Source organism: Recurvomyces mirabilis (assembly GCF_035927965.1).
Source record: "Recurvomyces mirabilis strain CCFEE 5264 chromosome Unknown scaffold_26, whole genome shotgun sequence".
NCBI lineage: Eukaryota > Fungi > Ascomycota > Dothideomycetes > Mycosphaerellales > Teratosphaeriaceae > Recurvomyces > Recurvomyces mirabilis.
The window spans coordinates 146336-166596 of NW_027041960.1; the positions used below are offsets into that span (position 1 = coordinate 146336).

The 20261-nt window shown below is 54.5% G+C and overlaps 8 protein-coding genes across 8 annotated transcripts; 4 read left to right on the forward strand and 4 right to left on the reverse strand.

Annotated features, from left to right (window-relative positions):
• Positions 1 to 271: 271 nt before the first annotated feature.
• On the reverse strand, positions 272 to 2908 carry LTS14_008555 (uncharacterized protein; the record flags this gene model as incomplete). Its single annotated transcript, XM_064841243.1, has 1 exon — positions 272 to 2908. The coding sequence occupies one exon, from the start codon at positions 2906 to 2908 to the stop codon at positions 272 to 274; it is 2637 nt and encodes an 878-aa protein (XP_064691107.1).
• Positions 2909 to 3523: 615 nt separating this feature from the next.
• ASN1 (asparagine synthetase) lies at positions 3524 to 5420 on the forward strand (the record flags this gene model as incomplete). Its single annotated transcript, XM_064841244.1, has 2 exons — positions 3524 to 3549; positions 3629 to 5420. 2 exons carry the CDS (start codon positions 3524 to 3526, stop codon positions 5418 to 5420), a joined length of 1818 nt encoding a protein of 605 aa, XP_064691108.1.
• A 751-nt stretch (positions 5421 to 6171) lies between these two features.
• Positions 6172 to 7612, forward strand: POR1 (Mitochondrial porin; the record flags this gene model as incomplete). The annotated part of the gene is made up of 5 exons (XM_064841245.1): positions 6172 to 6300; positions 6366 to 6399; positions 6491 to 6579; positions 6636 to 7373; positions 7463 to 7612. The coding sequence occupies 5 exons, from the start codon at positions 6172 to 6174 to the stop codon at positions 7610 to 7612; spliced, it is 1140 nt and encodes a 379-aa protein (XP_064691109.1).
• Positions 7613 to 8618: 1006 nt separating this feature from the next.
• On the forward strand, positions 8619 to 10663 carry LTS14_008558 (uncharacterized protein; the record flags this gene model as incomplete). The annotated part of the gene is made up of 3 exons (XM_064841246.1): positions 8619 to 9839; positions 9929 to 10082; positions 10152 to 10663. The coding sequence occupies 3 exons, from the start codon at positions 8619 to 8621 to the stop codon at positions 10661 to 10663; spliced, it is 1887 nt and encodes a 628-aa protein (XP_064691110.1).
• A 421-nt stretch (positions 10664 to 11084) lies between these two features.
• LTS14_008559 (uncharacterized protein) lies at positions 11085 to 14516 on the reverse strand (the record flags this gene model as incomplete). Its single annotated transcript, XM_064841247.1, has 2 exons — positions 11085 to 11710; positions 11765 to 14516. 2 exons carry the CDS (start codon positions 14514 to 14516, stop codon positions 11085 to 11087), a joined length of 3378 nt encoding a protein of 1125 aa, XP_064691111.1.
• A 2056-nt stretch (positions 14517 to 16572) lies between these two features.
• On the reverse strand, positions 16573 to 17565 carry LTS14_008560 (uncharacterized protein; the record flags this gene model as incomplete). The annotated part of the gene is made up of 1 exon (XM_064841248.1): positions 16573 to 17565. The coding sequence occupies one exon, from the start codon at positions 17563 to 17565 to the stop codon at positions 16573 to 16575; it is 993 nt and encodes a 330-aa protein (XP_064691112.1).
• Positions 17566 to 17771: 206 nt separating this feature from the next.
• LTS14_008561 (uncharacterized protein) lies at positions 17772 to 18391 on the forward strand (the record flags this gene model as incomplete). Its single annotated transcript, XM_064841249.1, has 2 exons — positions 17772 to 17859; positions 17925 to 18391. The coding sequence occupies 2 exons, from the start codon at positions 17772 to 17774 to the stop codon at positions 18389 to 18391; spliced, it is 555 nt and encodes a 184-aa protein (XP_064691113.1).
• A 262-nt stretch (positions 18392 to 18653) lies between these two features.
• On the reverse strand, positions 18654 to 20185 carry LTS14_008562 (uncharacterized protein; the record flags this gene model as incomplete). The annotated part of the gene is made up of 3 exons (XM_064841250.1): positions 18654 to 19254; positions 19310 to 19530; positions 19583 to 20185. 3 exons carry the CDS (start codon positions 20183 to 20185, stop codon positions 18654 to 18656), a joined length of 1425 nt encoding a protein of 474 aa, XP_064691114.1.
• Positions 20186 to 20261: the final 76 nt, after the last annotated feature.

The window sequence follows — 20261 nt, forward strand, 5'->3', positions numbered from 1 at the left end:
GTATAATCTTTGCATAAAAGGTGAATCGGGAGCAACGTTATGGTAGACTGGTGGAACGCGACCATGAAAGAACGGCAACGACGCGAAAGGTGCGCAGGACCACAATTCATCCCAACCCAGCACACTCGCCAAGCTGTCAATCCTATCCAATAGAATAGAAGCACTATAACACTAGGGTATTTATGCAAAGCAAAGCAAAGCAAACCAGACCTCCCTCCCTGAAAACCAAATTCAAGCCCCCATCCATCTAGACCCAAAACTTCCCATATATTTACGTCGCCTCCCCAACCCCCGACGACCCCCTCCTCCTCCTCACAACATCCATCCTCCGCAACCCCTCCGCGAACCCGACCCGTTCCTCATACAACCGCCTCAAATCATCCACACTCGTCTTCTTCAGATTCAATCTCCTGGGCTGATATCCATTTTCATGTTCCGCCGTAGAAGAGCGTTGAGAGGAAGTGGCTTCCATCGTTTCCATGCGCTTTAGTAGGCCTGGAGAGGGTGCTCGGTGGCGTGGCGCACTAGGAGGGGGCTGCAGGCCATTGGTGATAGTGGAGCTCGTGCTGGATTGGGGGAGTGTGCGGGACTGCCTTGATGGCAGCAGAGCTCTCTCCTGCGCCGAGATCATTGGTGTGGAATTCTGACCTCGAGGTTGTTGCCGGCGCATAGCGGAAGCCGGCCAGGAAGGTTTCCGGAAGGCCCTTTCATCCGTTGTTGATCCTAATGCACCTTCCGACGACGGCTCGCTGATGATGGGATCCTCACCCACACCTTCCGCTCCGTCCCGTTGACTAGACATACTCGCCCCCCTCCGCGCAGCCAAAGCCGCCATATTCGCCACCATCGAGCCCTCAGACGCACTCCTAGTCGAACCTTGCCCCTGCACCCCAGTCGCCATCGAAGTATCAGGAACATCACCCGAAACAGCCTTCCGCTTCGGCACATTCAGCGCAGGATGCATACCCTCCGGCTCCGCATAAGTAGGCAAAAGACCTTTCTTCTCCTCATCCGCCGCAACAACCCTCACACTCTTCCCCCTCCTCGCCGGCCCAAACCCATCTGCAGGAGGCGCATAACTCGCCGGAGAATCAGCAACGTGCAGACTCCTCCCCTCACTATCAAACACGGTGGAATGTCCGGGTGGATCCAACAAAGCAGGTGCCGAATCAGGAGCTTGCGCAGTCATAGGTGCTGGTTTTCTTTTGACTCCGCCAACGCCGACGACGTCGAGGCTAGGTAGTAACGGCTGCTGTCTAGCTGCCGACGCAGCTCTTGATCGAGCGAGAGGGCGTGGTGGGAGGGTTGGTGCTCGCTTGGTCTCCGTGGTGGAGGAATTGTCAGCTGATGTGAGTGATGATGGTGATGGTTTGCGCGGCGGTGCCATACCTGAGGACCTTGGTGGAAGGATGGGTACTGGCTTTGGTTCGGGGATCTCTTCCGTGCCGTCGATGTCGGCCATGAGTATTCGATGGCCTTCTTCGTTGTCGTCTGGATCCGTGGTGTGACTTTCATCGTCGACCGGATCTTCGTAATCCCTCCTATCGCTCGGTGGCAGTAGGGCTGCTGCAAAGGCATCTCTGTTTATGCCTAGGCCCTCGCGGAGTAGTGGCCACTCAGCTATAGCTTTCTGTAGGACCTTCTTGATAACATTCGCCATCTTCGCGTCCTCCAATTGATTTGTTCCACAGACCAAACACATCGAGAATAATATCGACAGGTTCTCAGCATTCATCTTGTTCTGCGCTTCACGTTCTGCGATCGCTGATAATAGGGGTAGCAGATGCCGGGTCAAGATTTCCCGGCTGGTCGACGTCAATGGCGAAAGTGGCGAGGCAGGCAATATCAGCTCGACCAGTTCCTCTAACGTAGGTTGAGCATCTGGACTGCTACATTTCTCCCGCAGCCCAGCATAACTCGACTCTGGAAAGATCGGGTCCCGCAGCTCGCGATACCACATCTTGATCATCGACGCGGCCAGGTGCACACCATATGCATCCTCCAACCGCACTTCATCAAGAAGCCCTTGATCGATACCCGGCTGGACAACAGTAGCGCCCTTCTCCTTCCACACAATAAAATGCTGGCCACGATCATACGCCTCCTTCAACACCCCAGCCAGAACACTGTGGGGAGGGATCCGAAACAAACCCTCCATGACAACATTCTGCGACAGCATCAAGAAACTCGTCGTCTCCCTCAGCACTCTCGGTAGCCTTGTCTTCCCCGTATTCAGGTTCTTAGGAAGCGGATGTCTGGCGCCAAAAGCCCTTCTGCCTGCCATATACGGCACATCGATCTCGGCCTCCATCTTGCGATCTTGTAAGTATGTCGAAGGCGGGATCAGCAACCTCTCGATCGGGACCTGCAAAGCCAATTGTGACAGCGTATTGACATGCATAATCTTCCTCCTGAACTTCGGCGACACAATCGTTCCGAATACACCAACCAACACCCTCACCCATGTCCGCGGATGCACAATATATAGCTTTTGTAGCTTCTTCCTCGTTGCTCGACTCAGCACGTGATAAGCTTGGAGATACCATCCCATGCCCGGCCCCTGCTTCTTCTCGCTCGTCGCACCCTCCGGCTGGCCCCCAGCAAAGAAGACGATCTCATATTCCGTCCCGGAGATCAGTTCCTCCTCACCCGGTAATCGTGCCAGAACATAGGAAAGCAAACTATCATAATCCACCTCCCAGGCATCGGGAAACGCGGCAGCATTCAGCACGAATATCGGCCGTCCTTCTCGTGATGGTAAGGGTGACCGATATAATATCGACGCCGCTATGGCCGCCAATTCAGGCACATAGTCATGTGAGGACTCCGAGGGTGGGACGGCGGAGAGGGAAGTACTTCGAGATCGACCGGCGCGGCGGGTGGCTGCTGCTGCGAGGGCGGAACGCATGACGAGGTAGTTGGGGCGTGGTCGGAACTATCGACTTGACGTCGCTATCCGTCTGCTGCTGTGTCTCATGCTGGCTGCAGAGTATTGTATGTATGGATGGATGGAGGGATGTGGTTAGAGCGGATTAACGTTTACGGTATGCTGTGGCACTTATGCAAGGTACGGTAATTGGGAAGCTATGCTTGGAAATTGGGCTCGAAGGGTGATGTTGTTGTTTTTGGAGTATTCTCTGGTTGTGAAATGTTGCAATCCGTGACAACCTACGTAATGCTCTCAAAATACTCATCCAAGAAACAGGCTCGAGGGATGACAGCGCACATGCTTTACACGCAAGCAATGGGAAGCAAGGCTTAGCGTCAACATTCGACACATGCAGGGATCATGCGGCGGGACGGTCCGTCGCTTCTGCCGAGGCGCCGATCGCGGCTCTAATCACAAACTGGCAAAATTAGCTGGGCGGCTTGATGGTGGTGGTGGAGAGAGACATCTTATCGCGGTGACTGTGCGCGGGAGTCAGGCCGGGTGAATGGTAACGTGGGTTGTACACACACCATAATATACTCTCCTGCTTCATCCCACACCACATTCACTACCCTCCTCACCCACTTCGCCAAGATGTGCGGTATCTTCGCCTGCCATTGGTACGTCTTCTCCATCTCACTCCCATAATGGCTATCTCACGAGACCACACTATCAGCTAACACTAAAGACCCACCCCAGCCACCCCGATGTCAAACAATTTCGCAGCACCGCGATCCGCATGGGCAAGCAAGTCAAACACCGCGGCCCGGACTGGAGCGGCAACCACACCGCCAACAACACCATCCTCGTGCACGAACGCCTCTCCATCGTCGGCGTCGACACGGGCGCCCAACCGATCTTGAATGAAGACGAATCCATCGCCCTAGCTGTCAATGGCGAGATCTACAACCATAAGATTTTAAGGAAGCGACTACATCACCAGTACCCGTTCAAGACCCACAGCGATTGCGAGGTCATCATCCCGCTGTATCAGGAACATGGCATTGATGCGCCGAAGCACCTGGATGGGATGTTCTCGTGGGTCTTGCATGATAAGAAGCAAGATCGTTTGATCGCGGCGAGGGATCCGATTGGAATCACCACGTTCTATATGGGACGGTCGACGCAGACGCCGGGTGCGGTGTACTTTGCCTCGGAGTTGAAATGCCTGCATCCCGTCTGCGACCAAATTGACTTCTTCCCGCCGGGACATGTGTATGATAGCAAGACGGATAAGCTCACGCCGTACTATACCCCGAAGTGGCTGATGGAGCCATCGAACATCCCTTCGACACCCTTGGATCTGACGCACTTGAGGGAGATGTTTGAGAGGTCGGTGAGGAAGCGGTTGATGGCTGAGGTGCCGTATGGGGTGCTTTTATCTGGAGGTCTGGACAGTTCGCTCGTGGCCGCAATCGCACAGAGGGAGACACTGAGACTGCAAAGAGAATACTCGAAGAAGCTAGCAGCCATGCAGTCCGGGACCACAACCCCCAGCACCAACGGCTTCGTCAACGGCACGCCCGCCGTCCCCACCAACGGCGAAGAAGACAGTCTAACCGGCATTGACGAAAACTACAAACTCACCGACGTCCCCGTCCTCTCCCAACTCAACAGCTTCTCCATCGGCCTCCCGGGGGCCCCGGACTCCAAAGCCGCGCTCGAAGTCGCCAAGTTCTTGGGGACAAAACACCACTCCCTCACCTTCACCATCCAAGAAGGCCTCGACGCCCTGTTTGATGTGATTTTCCACCTCGAATCCTTCGACGTCACCACCATCCGCGCCAGCACGCCCATGTTCCTGCTCGCGCGCAAGATCAAGGCCATGGGCGTGAAAATGGTGTTGTCGGGTGAAGGGTCGGATGAGATTTTCGGGGGCTATCTTTACTTCCATAATGCGCCGGACAAGAAGGCTTTCCACGAGGAGACGGTGCGGAGGGTCAAGAATTTGCATCTGGCGGATTGTCTGCGCGCGAACAAGTCGACGAGTGCATGGGGGGTGGAAGCCCGGGTGCCGTTCCTGGATAAAGAGTTCCTGGACACGGCGATGAATATCGATCCGGCGGAGAAAATGATCACCAAGGGGAAGATTGAGAAATACATTCTCCGGCAAGCCTTTGATCCTGCTTCCTTGGCTCCGGGCGCGAAGGCCTATTTACCGCATCACATCCTCTGGCGGCAGAAGGAGCAATTCTCCGACGGCGTGGGCTACGGCTGGATCGACGCGTTGAAGGATGAGGCGAAGAAGATGGTTTCGGATGAGCAAATGAAGGTGGAAGCCATGAAGAAGGATCATCCGCAGTGGGAGGAGGGGGATTTCCCGGATAGTAAGGAGGCGTATTGGTATCGGTGTATGTTTGATGAGCACTTCCCGGCGTATTGTGCCAGTACGGTGATGCGGTGGACGCCTACTTGGTCGAAGCAGACGGATCCGAGTGGGCGGGCGGTGGCGACGCATGATGCTGCTTATAAGGGTGGGGAGGGGAAGTGAGGTGGGTGGTTGTTTTGGGGGGGGCCTTGAAAAGGCATGATGCGCGAGATGAAACATGGGATTTCTTGCTGGTTTCGGCCTTTGCTGGTATTTGCTGGAGAGGGTGGTGCATGCTGAGCCGAAGTTATGCCTAGCTTTACGTGAATCACATCACATCACACGAACTGCGCGGCCATTGTGTAGAGATAGACATTGAATGCTTGGTATCATCGAAGCTGACACGGTGGTTTGCTTCTGGTGCATGTCAGGCATTCTACAGAACCGCTTGGTCGCACGCGAGCTTGTTTTGGCGCTCCTGCCTCTGTTGTTGCACAGAACGTTGGGTTGTATCAGAACTTTCTCCAACATGATGGTGAAACAACAAGTGGAACGATGTCAACTCCTACTGCCACAAACACGGTAATGGCCAAGGTGATTGATGCTCTACATACACGGAGCACGAGGACTCTTCTTCGAAACAACCAATCGCGACGCGTCCCTCATCGCGTGCCCACTACTCAAACGTCAGTGCGGCCCTCATGTCATGCGACTCATGCCCGACTTCTTCCGCGGCAAAGAGAAGCCGGGCAAAAAGCTTCCCAGGGCTAGCGAGCAACAGCTTCCCGCGAAACTGACATTTGTGACCCAAACAAAATAGTTCCTTGACGAGCGTACCACATCTACTACTACTGCTGCTACAACCACTACTACTACTACTACTACTACCTCACGAATATCTACCTATATCAGGAGCCTATTCATACGACACACAATGGCTTCCCCTCTGAGCTCCGACATCCCCAAGCCGTTTGGCAGCACGGAGAAGTTGGCTTCGCAGGTCAACCGCGCTTTCGCTGGGCCTGTGCCGGCGTTTGGGGATCTGGGCAAGGCTGCTAATGATGTGAGTATCTGCAAGTCAGAAGGGATGATGAGAGAAGCGCATGCTGACAAAGGTGTTTTGACTAGCTCATCAACAAGGACTTCTACCATACCAGCCAGGGTTCGTGAAAGAGAGAGGAGACGAGGAAGAGCTCCAATGGATGATGTGATGTGATGTGAGGTGATGGACTGAAACTGACCATGTGGTATAGCTACCCTCGATGTCAAGCTCCGCGCTCCCAATGGCACCAATGTCACCGTCAAGGGCAAGCAGAACTTTGACGGCGTGACCAGCGGTTCCGTGAGTTCTGCCTTATTGTATCATATGCGAAAGCGCACAGCTAATATGATTGTTAGGTCGAGGGCAAGCACACCCTCAAACCCCATGGTAGGCACTCACCTCCCTCCTCCTCCTCCTCCTCCACGCAGCAGCCAACCCGCTTCATCCGCTTTGCCCAACTCCTCACACCACTTCCTGCGCCCCTACGAACGCACCTCTGGCTCTTCATCACCAGCGCAACCACCGCCGCCCCCTCCTCCGCCCACCAGAGAATCTCATTAACCCTAGCCCACCAAACAGGCGTCACCATCACCCAAGCCTACAGCACCAACTCCCTCCTCGACACCAAAGTCGAACTGAACGACCTCGTCGCCCCCGGCGCCAAGATCGACCTCCAGAACCTCTGGAACCCGAGCAAAGCCAACAGCGCCGCGCAAAAGATCAACCTCGCCTTCAAGAACCCCAACGTCCACTCCCGCGCCTTCATCAACTACGCCCAATCCAACGGCAACATCGACGCCGTCGTCGACGTCGTCGCCGGCCACGAAGGCTTTCTCGTCGGCGGTGAGGCCGCCTACGATGTCCAGAAGGCCGCTATCACGCGTTATGGTCTCGCCCTCGCGTACCAGACCCCGAGTTATACCGCTTCCATCCACGGCATGCAGAATCTGAGCATCATCGCTGCTTCCTACTACCAGAAGGTCAATAGTTCCGTCGAGGTCGGCACGAAGGTCGGCTATGACGTCCAGGCTCAGAAGGCCAGTGGGTTGGAGTTGGCGTCCAAGTACAAGCTCGACCCGCTTAGCTTTGCCAAGGTGAGTCGACACATCTATATTCTGATCCAAGCGGCGGGTGGAAGACTGGGACCTTTTTGCTAATGTGTTGTCTCTTCTCGTACGAACAGGTCAAGGTCAACGACCGCGGCATCGCCGCCCTCGCCTACAGCACCAAGCTCAATGCTGGCACGACGCTGGGGCTCGGTCTCTCGCTCGACACGCAGAAGCTTAATGAGGCTGGGCATAAGATCGGGACTTCGCTTACTTTCGAGGGTTAAGCGCGCGCTCGGGTGTCTGTTTGTAGGATTATTCCGAGGACGGTGTGGGGGTGGAAGGTGTGAGGTGTGAGGTGTGAGGTGCAGGAGAAGAGGTCGTGGGTAGAGGATGGGACTTGATTCGCGGCAGCACAAGCACAAGCATGGATGGCAAAGTCTTGACAAGATAGAGCGGCGTGGGATATGTTTTCTTCACTCGGTTCCGACAAACCTTTCCCGCCCTTTGTCCTTGCCTCGTCGGTAGCCTGGTCTGCTAGATATGCTAGCGGGTATGGCCATGGACTTTGGCATGGCAGGGCCTTGTGTTTTCGTATCTTCGTGCTCTCTTTAATCCCTTCCCTTTGATCGCCCTCATGGACCCACCACTCACTACGCAATCATATCACACCTTGATCAATAGCGCCAAGGCAGGCCATTCTAACGCTCTAAGGCGACAACGGTATGGCCTGAGATCTTGCTTGGTGAAAGATTTGCTAACAGGAATCGATATTGGAAATTTCTCGAGCTTCGTGCATGATGCATCTAACCGAGGAAGATGAGACTCCTTAGCTCTGCGCGAAACATGGTCACGCTTCTCTCCAGCCGAGACTCAAGAGGATAGCTTGGATAGATAGGAGGGTCGGGGGGTTTATTCTGGCCATTGTCGGCGTCGGAAACAAGCAACGTGGGTTCTGCGTGCTGGACGGGTCCTGCCGGCATCCTTGTTCGATAGTCTGCGATTTTATTAAACTTGACTTGGGACGACTTCACCTCGCCATTGACGGACGGAAGTTTTGACTGCGCGGCTGCAGTGATAGAGTGCTGCTGGCAGGTTTGGAAGTGCGCTAGGTTTGTAGTAGTTGCTGAGGTGGATGGGTCCGATGGGGGCGTGTTTACGAGTTACGAGGGTAGGTTGTTGTTGTTGTTGTTGTTGGAGGGGGAAGCGAGGGAATGGTATAAAGGGTAGGTGAGATGGATTATTCCAGGTGAGGACTTCCGTTTCTGCAAGATAAGAATCGTCAGAGGCAAGATGAAGACTTTCATTTCTTTTCTTACTACAGCTTCCTTGGCCCTACTTTCGAGCACCGTCCTTGCTCAATCCTCCCTCAGCGCCAATAGCATCTGGCAGGATATAGAAAACACTGTCACCTGTGCCGGCTGCGAAACCCTCCTCGTCACCCTCCAGGCTCTGGCTCATCTGGGTAACGATGCTTTTGTCGCTATCATCGCCTCGGTGTGCATTCTCTCCGGCGCGGAAGACGCTGATGTATGCACCGGAGCTATTGAATTAGAGGGACCCATTATCGCGCACGATCTTCGTGAGATGACGATTCCATCCAAGACGTCTCAGCTCTTCTGTACCACGTTCTTTGGCCTCTGCGATTACCCGGCCATCACACCGTATACCGTCCCCTTTCCCAAGCCCAAGCCCGCGACTTCTAGGCCGGCGGCGAGCGGAAAGACGCCAATTCAGGTCGCCCAGTTCTCGGATATCCATGTGGACTTGTCTTACACCACCGGGGCGAACTACAACTGCACGAAGAACATCTGCTGTAGGCCGTACACTGCCTCGGATGCTCCAGGCAAAACGGCATACCCCTGCGGACCGAACGGAAACCACCACTGCGACTCCCCCAAGACCCTCGAGCAATCCCTCTACACCGCCATCGAGCAATTCGCCCCGAACGCCGCCTTCAGCATCTTCACCGGCGACGTAGTCGAAGGAGCCGTCTGGCTAGTAAACCAAGCCGAAGTAACCACCGACCTCCAAAACGCCTACACCACCATGTCCGACACCCTCAAAATGCCCGTCTACGCCGCCGTCGGCAACCATGACGCCGCGCCCGTGAATTCTTTCCCGCCTCAAGCGATCAACACGACCATCTCCAGCCAATACGTCTACGACACCCTCTCCTCCAGCTGGAAACAATGGATCGGCGCCTCCGCCGCCACGCAAGCAGATAACTACGGTGCTTACAGCTACAAGCTTCCCTCGCAGAATCTGAGGATTATTTCCATCAATACGAATTTATACTACAAGGAGAATTTCTGGTTGTATGAGCAGACGATTGAGAGGGATCCGGATGGGCAGTTGGCGTGGTTTGTGACTCAGTTGCAGGTGGCGGAGGATGCTGGGGAGAGGGTCTGGGTGCTGGGCCACATGCCGTTGGGGAGTGGGGATGCGTTGCATGATGGGAGTTTTTACTTGGATCAGGTTGTGAATCGGTATAGTGCGACGATCGCTGCTATGGTAAGCCCTTGACAGCGCCATTTCCGCCCTAACTACAAGTATCGATATGGACCTGCTTGGTGGCTGATCTCTCTCTCTCTATCGAGCAGTTCTTCGGCCATACACACAAAGGCGAATTCCAACTCTCATACAGCAACTACGCCGCTCAGACCGCGGCCAACGCCGTCATGACTTCGTATATCTGTCCTGCTCTCACCCCGACTTCTGGAAGCCCGGCCTTCCGCGTCTACAGCGTTGATCCAGGTGAGTAGCGATCGGCTGAAGCCACATGTGAGACACGAATCGGCTCAAAGCTAACGATATGCATGGCAGTCACCTACGGCATCCTAGACTACACCGAATACAGCACATCTCTCGAGGCCTCCACCTACCAAACCACGGGCGGCCCCATCTGGTCACCCTACTACAGCGCCAAAGCCGCCTACGGCCCCTCCGTGGGCATCACAGCCGCAAGCGCCGAACTAACACCAGCGTTCTGGCATAATCTAACCACCGTCTTCCAAGCCAACGATACCTTGTTCCAACAATTCAACGCGCGGAAGAGCCGTGGTTATGGCGTGAGTGCGTGTACGGGAAGCTGTAAGACGGGGACGATTTGTCAGTTGAGGGCGGCGCAGGCACAGTATAATTGTGTTGCTGTTACGCCTGAGATTGATTTTAAGAAGGCGAAGAGAGATGGGGTTCAGACTGGTGAGGGCCATGGGCATGGGCATGGGGAGTGTGGGGGTAGTAAGGCGAAGGAGATTTTGATGAGTTTGGTGGGTAATCAGGAGGAGTTGAGGAATGCGATTGATAGGAGGATGGTGATGATGATGATGATGTAGATCTGCTATTGGAGTGACCATCGATGCAACGAACGAAGCATGAATGATACAAGGGATAGACGGGTACATCATGGATGAGGCTCATATCGTACATTACAAAGCTGCTGCTGCTACCATGCTAGATCTACCGACAATTGCTCTCCATTCCTTTGCTTGAAGTATATCCAAGAGACCACCATCTCTATCCCAAGCGACTCGCCTCGCCTCAAGAAGCACCCCTGCCTAATAATCTCAAAGTATCACTCCATTGGACCTCCTCCCATCCTAACAGATGACCAGATGCCCAATTGCGCCTACGCTCAATAAGATACAACATGCAAGAACGACTCGGCGCCAGCGCCACGTGACTCCCTACTCAGCCAAACCAATCAACCAAGAAGGCAAAGCCAACCATTATCATTACATCCCATCGCAATCGGCTCTATGACCCTTCGGCAGTCTGCGAGCTCAAGCCAAGCATACTAGCCACGGGCTTCCTCTTCGCCCTCGCCTGCTGGATCCTAGGAGCGCCTTGGATAGACCTCGGCTCCTTCATCAAGGTCGGGTCGAGTTTCGCTGGCGTGCGCCCGGTGACTGCTGATCTGTCACCCGGCAGACGACTGGTAGGTGGAGTAGCGAGAGCAGATCGCCACAAGTGATCGGAGGTATCCGAGAGGAAAGAGGTGGTGGACTTGGAGAAGAAGGATTGCTTGCCGCGGTTTCGCTTGGACAGGATGATCTCGTCGAAGAGCTTGATACTCGGGTCTTCCGCCCGAGTGGCTTCGCGCTCGTGGATGAATTCGTTGAAGGATTGGGTTTGGCGGAGCAGGTTCATGTATTCGCTATCGCCGTGCGGGACGCTGCGGAGGAACTGCTCCATGTTGAAGTGGTAGACCATGCCTGCCTTGCGACGGTCGCCGGACGCAGGGTGGAGGAACTTGCGGTAGGTGTAGAAGAGGGAGGCGAAGCAGCGGACGAAAGCGGCGCGGACTTGGTCGGCGTGGAAGGCGGTCGGGCAGACGACGCAGACGCTGGCGAGGCAGCGGAAGTGCACTACTATGCCGCAGCCTGGGAGGGTCAGTATGCAGATCAAGATTATAAGAGAAAGAATGCTATGCTTACCACTACATCTGAACGACTCGTCCTCGCACCTATCGTCGCAGATCGTGCAGATATTTCTGCCGTCCTTATTCCGGCGAAGCAGACAGTGGCCCTCGATCCATTTCGTACTCTCGTTGTCGCGGACAGGCTGGACCATCATCTGCGGCATGACCGTGCTAGCAGCTAACGTGCTCTGAGCATACACACTGGGCGCGTATTGGGAAGTGCCATTGCCGCTGCTGTTACTGAGAGTCGAGGTTGACGGAGTGGCATGGTGACCTATGGCAACCGGTTGGCTCGGTCGTCGGATCATGCTCATGCGATCAAACTGTTGCTGTGTGTTAGTCCTATCATGTAGTGCATTTCGTGCGTTGAAGAGTGACTGTACTGCTGAATTGCGCCGCGCGAGGCCATCTGCTAGGTGGCCTGACCGCTTCTCACGAAGTGTGGCCTGCAGTGAGAAGCCGGAGTCGTTTCGTGATGTTGGTGTAGGCGGAAAGTTCGAGGAGATGGGTGAGGGAGCAGTCGGCGACGGTGGTGATCGTCGGCTGGATTGACTGCCTGTAGAGCTCGTCGAGGGTCGGTCGGTACCCTGTGAATTCTCTCGTGCCTGCAAGAAGGCGTTGAAGATCGGGGTCCTACCGGGTGCGCCAGACGTTCGCGTCGCGTCACCAAAAGTGGTCGAGCTTTCACTGACATATGCAGCTAATGTTGGTGGTGTAGCGTTGGGCGTGAACACCTGAGGGCTCTCAGAGGAGAAAGAATCCCGCGGAAAAGTCTCTATCGCATAAGGAGGGGGACCAGTAGGCACACCGAAACGATTGTGATGTGGTGCAGCTACTTGCAGTAGTGACTGCAACTTTCTCCTTTGCGGTCGAGGCAGTTGTGTTGGCGGTGCTGTACTCTCGATAACATCTTCGTCTAAATCCACCATGCAGAAGTCGTCATCTGGGAATTCCAGCTTCTCGTACCTCCTTTCCACACCAATAATGTAGGGACACGGCGCCTCCAATGCCTGGATCAGACGAGCAGGCAATACGGGAATCAATACACCGGCCCACTTTAGTGGATATAGCAGATTGATGAGCGCCGAAGTTGCTAGCTGGAGCATTGATGTATGTGACGAGAGGAAGATAATGCGTGATTCGGCAAGCGTATACTCGAACAAAGTGATGATATTTGGTATCGAGAGACACCTGAACAATGCATAGAGATCGGTGTTGCGTGATCCTGGCAGCTCGTTGATGGCCTCCTTTCGCGCATAAAGTCGCAGATCTCGGATGGCGACTTCGACTTGTGTTAGTGAAGTGATGGGAGATAGCGCCTCCACGCAAAGATTGACGACGTATCGCTCCAGAGGCTGCCAGATGCCCACTTTGGGCGAGCTGGCCGGCACACGCAGAACGGCACCATTCGTCATGGGCACCACAACCGCCCTCAGCCACTCCTTCCAAAAGCTCAGGAGACTGTGGTCGCGACCAAGAATACCATACGCGCGTGGAATCCAGAAGCCAGTATCGCCTTCTGTCAGGCCATCGATTTTCGAAGCTGCAGCATGTCTGACGGGTCGCAGCAGATCAGTCATGAGTCCTATCTTCTCCTCCACGGCACTGATCTGCTCCTCCAAGTTCTCTCTTGCCGCCGAACCCGACTCTACACTGGGCAGCTCAGCGAGAAGTCTACTCAGCTTGGCCCTTTCTGCAGACAACCTCTCCCCAAGACTGCTCGCAAGCTCCCGTTCCTCATTGCTCATGTTCGCTCGCCGCCACTCTTCACAATGCTGCTCGAGAGCTTCGGATGCCGATTGACTCAATGGTACCCAGATCGTCACACAAATGCCATACAATTTGCTGTTGTCCGAGTTCGTCATCGCAAAGCCATGCCATGTCGACCGAGGTCGCTCGTCTGATGATACGACCGAGACATCATTCGGAAATGCGAACATCGGTACGTAATCAGGGAAGGGATTGCGCCGCTTCGTCTCGTCTGCCATAGTCTTAGTAGGGTAGCGATCGAGAAGCACAGGCTCGTAGCGGCGCTTTAGTGGATGCATCTGAGGACTCGTCTGGAATGGTTGCGGGGCAGGAATGACCGAGTTGTATCCGCTCATACGCTTTGTCGTACGCACAGAGGCCTGTCGAGTTGCAGCTCCTGAATGTCTTTTCATGCTGTTCATGGTCGATAGTCTCCGGCGCAAACTACCAACACCACTCTTCACACCCGCAGCACTTGCCAGCGTGCTCTCGTCCTGTGTGATCCTGACTGTCCGTGGACGTTGTCGTTTCTGGGGCGGTGTGGGCACGACTCCAGCAGAGACATGTATGTCCTCCAAAAAGCTATCCCTTTCCGAAGCAAACTTCTTAAGCGCTTCTTCAAAGGCATCGTCGCTAAGTCCGGCAACGCCATTGTTCGTGACGCCCTTGATAGTCGTGCTACTCCTGTTACTGGCCGGTGTCGTGGTGTCGACTGCTGTGATGATGCTGCCTATGCTTTTCCTTGCTTCGAAGCTATACCGCGACCTCCTCTTCGCAGCCTCTGTTGGCGATCCTGGTGTGATAGGTCGGGATTCGTTGTGCGTCTCGAGAGGCTTCTCTTCATCGATAGTATCCTCTACCGGAGCGGCCGGTAACGTAGACGCTGTGACCGTCCGCTCTTCGTACACTTGGCTCGACTCGATGCCAGAAATGAAGAAGTAGTCGGCCAATGGCGCAGCAGTGTCTCCCGACGAAGACACGGGCTGCGAAGCATTATTGCCCTTCTTGGCTGGCGCCATAAGAGACGACTGGCAAGGGAGCGGACGTGCAACAGCACTGCATGTGAGAGAGCCTACCGCGAAGGGTGAGGCTCAGGAATGCATCGGGAGTGGCTTTTCACTGCGTGGTTGGCATATGCAGTTCGCCGTGACAGACAGCTGTCGGTGCTGCAGGCTCCCGGTCTCTGTGTTTTTCGTGGAACCGTGACCAATGGACGGAGTACTGGTGGGGGTTGGTAGCCTCTACCCGAAGTCAGGACGTGCTCGAGCAGGTTTACGCGGCAAAGGGTGAATAGAGCGCTGTAGCTCCCGAGCTGATCGGCGGAGGTGTCGATGGATGGGGTGGTGACGGTAGCGGTGAAGGGCGGGTAGTGTCGACGGTCAGTGGCATGCACGGAGAGTGGTGCTGCGTCGATATGAAAGGTGCTGCCGTTACTGTATCGCGGCAGCTCCACTAAATCGCCGTCGTACCTGAGCCCGGCGACTTATGCTTCCGTAAAGTCAAGACGAACGGGCTGGATAGGGTTTATGGTGGAGTCTGCACGAATGCTCCCGAAAGGTGACAGTGCGACTGTACCGAGACAAAATACACGCGGCTGATCGACTTCTCCTTTGTGCTCGCGCGTAGTAGGGGTGGACGAGCAAGCACCTCAAGCTTAAGTGGTGGCTCAACCGCATCGCAGCTTCGTCAATAGCGCGCCGTGGACCTCAAGACCCTGGCTCATGATTGCCGCATATGGTTGTCTGTGTGTGCGTGCAGAGTCAAGACGGCGAAGGGTCTGTGTGGACGTGCAGGCCTACTAGTGGGGGATGTCGTACATGCAGGTCCTGTATGGCGCGCCTACGCTTCAGACCATCCACCACCGATGCAGACTAGCGAAAGCCAAGTGGCTGCTAATGTATGTATCGCCGGACCTTTCAAGCAACAGGACTGGACCATCCTACCCCCAGGCCCGCCAATTGATGTGCAAAGGATTCCCTTGTGAGCCTATGGTGAGCCTTCGTCTGTTAGACGCAAGAAACGTGGGAGGGGCAGACCGGCACACCACGGCTCCAATGTAGATTTACATATGACACGACCGAACGCCAACATATTGGATTCAACGGCCAATGAGGAGGTACAAGCTGCACTAAATCATTGTAGCGTGTGGCGCCCCTTTGCTGGATCGATGCTTAGAATTCAGCCTGTTGGAAGCTGCCTGGTACTGCGTTACATCTTACGAGAAGGGAGGAAACAATTGATAGACCCTACCGCATCGCGTAGTAGGTCGTGCAGACAAGCGTCATCTCATCCTTGTTCAACGATCGACGCGACCTGAGACCATGATCCCTGACCTGGACCGTGCCTTTTCGTGGTTCTGAATTCAAGATAGCTGCTGCAAGCCAAGACTATTCGTATAACCGACAATATTTAGTGCCCTGTTTCATATACATGAGACTGCATACACAACAATATACAAGGGAATCTTCACAGCATTTCATTATGCCTCGACAGGAAAACTCCCTCGAGCACGGCACAGACTACCGTGTAGCCGCGTATACCGCGCAAATACGCAGCGGGACACTAGTCTAGGCAGAATAATGCGTTGCAATCTCGATATGCTCTACGGCTGTAAGCGATCTGAACAGAACCCTCACGATCGCGTTTGGTGCACAGCGAACGCCTCTCTCTCGAACATCGTGGTTCGTCGACTGGAAACGACCAGGTACAAATGTACACTGGCCCAAGCTTTCAAGCATAACGGTCCTCCTGTTTCAAGTCGATCGATGTGGAAAGTTACATCGAGGTGTTGTCGCAGAGCCGCCTTACTGATACGCGGACGTTGCAATGATAGCACGGATAATAATGTCCACCATCTCAAGGAGCCTCCTTGTCTATAGGCGTAGATCTGGAACTTTGAGTCGCAGATGCGATGCTTTCGACGTCGCGCCTTTGTCGCGTGTGGAAAGTCAGATGCCACCTCCAGATATATCGAACAGGGCAATGCCGAATAACCTCCCGGCAGTTCGCCGTCGTGACATGTTGATGCCCCGTCGTCACTCAGGGCGGTGGTGTCAGTCTCCCGCGGGAGCGACCTCATCTACCCCTACTCGCCAGCCACCCTGTAGTCAGACTCCCCCTCTCGCCCACAGGACCTCTCCAATCCACATTCAACCTCGCCAGCTCCTGATTCCCAGAAACAAAGACTTCCGCCTCAGCTTCTCCCTCTTCCAACTTCTGGTCAAGCAGGAACATGACTTGCTCCACATCCCCAGGCTTGAGCACAACAACCTCACCCTCGCTCCCACCCAGATCCTTGGACCTCAGACCCTTCCTCCCATCCAACCACACTTTCTCCAATACCACAGCTGCCGCCTCCCCAACATTCTCAAGCTGTGCTTCCAGGACCCATTGTCTGCTCCCACTATCCTTCTCAGTACGTTTGCTACTGCGCTCAGTGATCTTACTCCTCACAGCAATCAATTGCTGCGCAACAAACTGATACACTTTTCTAAAACTTCTCACTCGACCTCCACTAGCTCCTCCTTCGCGATCATGAGAGGTCTCCGTATACGTGACCGTGACAGCCAAGACGTGCGGGCCCTCCTCCTTGAGTTCGTGGCGGAGTGTACGTTGGACGGTCGAGCCTGGTGGTAGATCGTCGCTGTTCGTTTCGTCTGTCCTCTCGGCGCTGGAGAGCTGCAGTGCTTTCCCAGACGGTTCGCTAGGCGTCTGTAGCTCTGCCGCGAACTTGACAGCACTTATACTCCTCTTCCCTCTCCCTGCCGCCTCATCCTCCTCCCGAACATCGTTGGCGCATAATGTGCACGTGAACGTCTCGCCCACGTACGCCGCGCCGAAAGCCGAAGGTAACGTCAGGAGTGTCGTCAGTGGGAAGCTCGTAGAATCTGCATCCGGAGAAGGATAGGCTAGCGAGGCCACAGGCGGAAGATCCAAGCCATTGCCAAAGTTTGTATGAGGTAGTGGGGTTTGTGTTGCGAGTGATGGGCGAGCTAAACGGAGGACTTTCATGATGAGGGCATGTGGTAGACCGCCTCCTGGTACGGAGGTGGGTGGAGGGTTTGCCATGCCATGACTCTATCATGGTGGTGGAAGAGACAGACGATGGCTGGTGGAAGAGGACACAGCATGGGCACGGACCAGGAGGGGACAGTTGCATGTGAAGGCACGCTCAGCTTTTTCTTATCGACCCTATGTCTACCATTCATCTAGAAGTAACCGCCTAGCCAACTGTTGCATCGGGTGGAAGGCGACTCTCGAGTTTTGGAAAGGACATGAATGGTCATACAGAGCAACAGCCAAGCAACAAGATAGCTTTAGAGAGATCAACCTCACTCTATCTTCTTTCAAATACCCCAAAGGGTAAGTATTCTACGTTCCTTCCATACAAAAGCCTTCAGACATGTATCACTGAGCGCCCAATTCAGGTCGCGGCGTCTTCGCCTCCCACTCAATACCAAAAGGAACAATCATCGACACCTGCCCCGTCCTCATCCTCGACCCACAAGAAAACGCCACACACGTCGAGAAAACAGCCCTATACCACTATACCTACAACTGGCCCCTTCGTAGTCCTCCCCATCCCGCTCCTCCTTCCAAGCAACCTCAGCCAGCAAACGGGGTCCGGAAGCCATCAAGCAGGACCCAAGCAGTCGTCCTCGGCCTAGGCTCCATGTTCAACCACTCGACCCACGACCAAAATGTCGTCTGGACCCGGGATTTGGAGAATGAACTCGTGATCTACCGCGCTCTACGGGATGTAGCTCCGGACGAGGAACTATGTATTTCTTATGGGGATCACTTGACTTTTGTAGATGCTGAGAAGGCAGAAGGGGCAAAGGAGGAGGAGCAGGAGAGCGAGGAGGATATGTTGGGGAGGATTGGGCTGGGATGATTGCGTTACGAGTAAGATGTGCTTCGGCTGTTGTAAAGCTCTCTCTGCCACATTCCCTCTAGCTTCGGACTCGTCGCCTAGTGTTCTGTTCTCGTATCGTGCCTTCGACCTCGTACAACATCATCGCATAGCCCTCCTTCCACCCTCGTCATGGTCCTGAACAAGAAAAGGCACAAAGACTCCCCAAGCGCCTTGCGACAAAGCACACATCTTCTTCATAAACATCACACAATGACCACTTTCAGGAACACACCCATGGCTACTACCCAGCCACCTGCACTCCATTGACCCCCTCCACCTTCCCACCCGCCTCTTCCTCCTCATGGCTCTGACTCTCCTCCCTCAACTCATAAGCCAACTCAAAACACTCGGCCAACAACGCCGTCACGCTCGCCTGGCCCTCGGGGATATCATTCCCAACCATGAACTTCCCATCTTTCTTCATATTATCAATACTATTCAACTTCATCGAATACGGATACAATTCGCGTGGGGAATCCACGCCCCCGGACCTCTTGACCTCGACTAGACATCTTTTCAACGTGAGGAGCTGGTTGTAGATCGGGAGTAAGGCTTCCGACACGGGTTCCGAGGAGACGATGTATTGGTAGACGTAGGCGTAGCTCTTGCGCATGAGGTAGAGGAGTGTGCGTTGCGCATGGAGATCAGCGGGACGGCCTTCGGCATCGAGGAAGTTTCCGGATATGCGAGCGGCGTCTATGCGGTCGAGTTGGCGTTGGTAGGAGTAGAGGTCTGTTTCGCGGAGGGACCAGGCGTGGGTGAGGTTCATTTGTTCGAGGGTGTTGCGGATCTTGAGGAGCTTGTCGTAGGTTTCTTGGAAGCGGTCGTCGATCTTGCCGTTTCTGTGAGAGCATCGTTAATTCAGTGGATGGTGGGCAGGAGAGGTGGAGGACATACTTCTCCTGGATGATCTCGACCCAGAGGAGACATCTTGCGAGGAGTGCGCGGACAACAGTCGGACCATCTGATACTTCGCCTTCGGTCAAGCTCATTTGTCCTAAGCGTTCCGCGTACACCTGCTCGGCGGTCTTGCCTTCGTATGTGATCTTGGACTCATGGAGCTGTTCCTGAATTTCCAACAATTGCTGTTCGAACTCCTTGACCTCTCTCGATGGGAACTAGCAGATGATCAGTGGCGGTTTGAATTCCAGATCAGATGCGGATTCTTACCTTCGACCGCGTATTACAAGCCGACAGCGACCTGAGTATGCTAACCAACTTCTCATACGTCCCCATCATCTCCGGATCCAACCGACTCAAATGATTTTGCAACTCATGCAGAATGTGCACACAGACATCGATCCTCGCATCCAACAGCGTCAGTAAGGAATCGCTAAAGGTATCCTTGCCCCGCCGCACACTCGCCCGCCATTGCTGAATGTGCTGGTTAATACTCTCCAGATCCTTCTGGCTGTAGAAGCCCGCCTCCTTCAGATGATCCAGTAGCCGTTTCACAGTACTAATAGCGCTGTAGACGGCGGGAGCTTCCGAGTTGCGGCCGATGGTGAGGAAGAAGAGGGAGATGAGCTGGAAGCAGTCGTCTAGCACGGTGTCGACACGGTTTTGTTCGTCGCGTTTGGTCTCGCGGATCGCATTTAGTTTGTCGACTTGCTCCATTACTTCGTTGTAGTATTGCACGACATCTTGGGATTTGATGTGGGTGCTTCGATCTTGTTTTAGCAGGCTGAGGTTGTCGCGGATGTTCAGGATGCGGTCGAGGATCGGTTGTTCTTGGGCATCGAGAGGGAAGCGGTAAGCTGGTGAGTCGGTCATGGTTTATTATGGCAGTATGAGTTAGTTGTTGTTGTGTTTGGGTAGGATAATCCGTGATAATCCGTGATGCGCACGA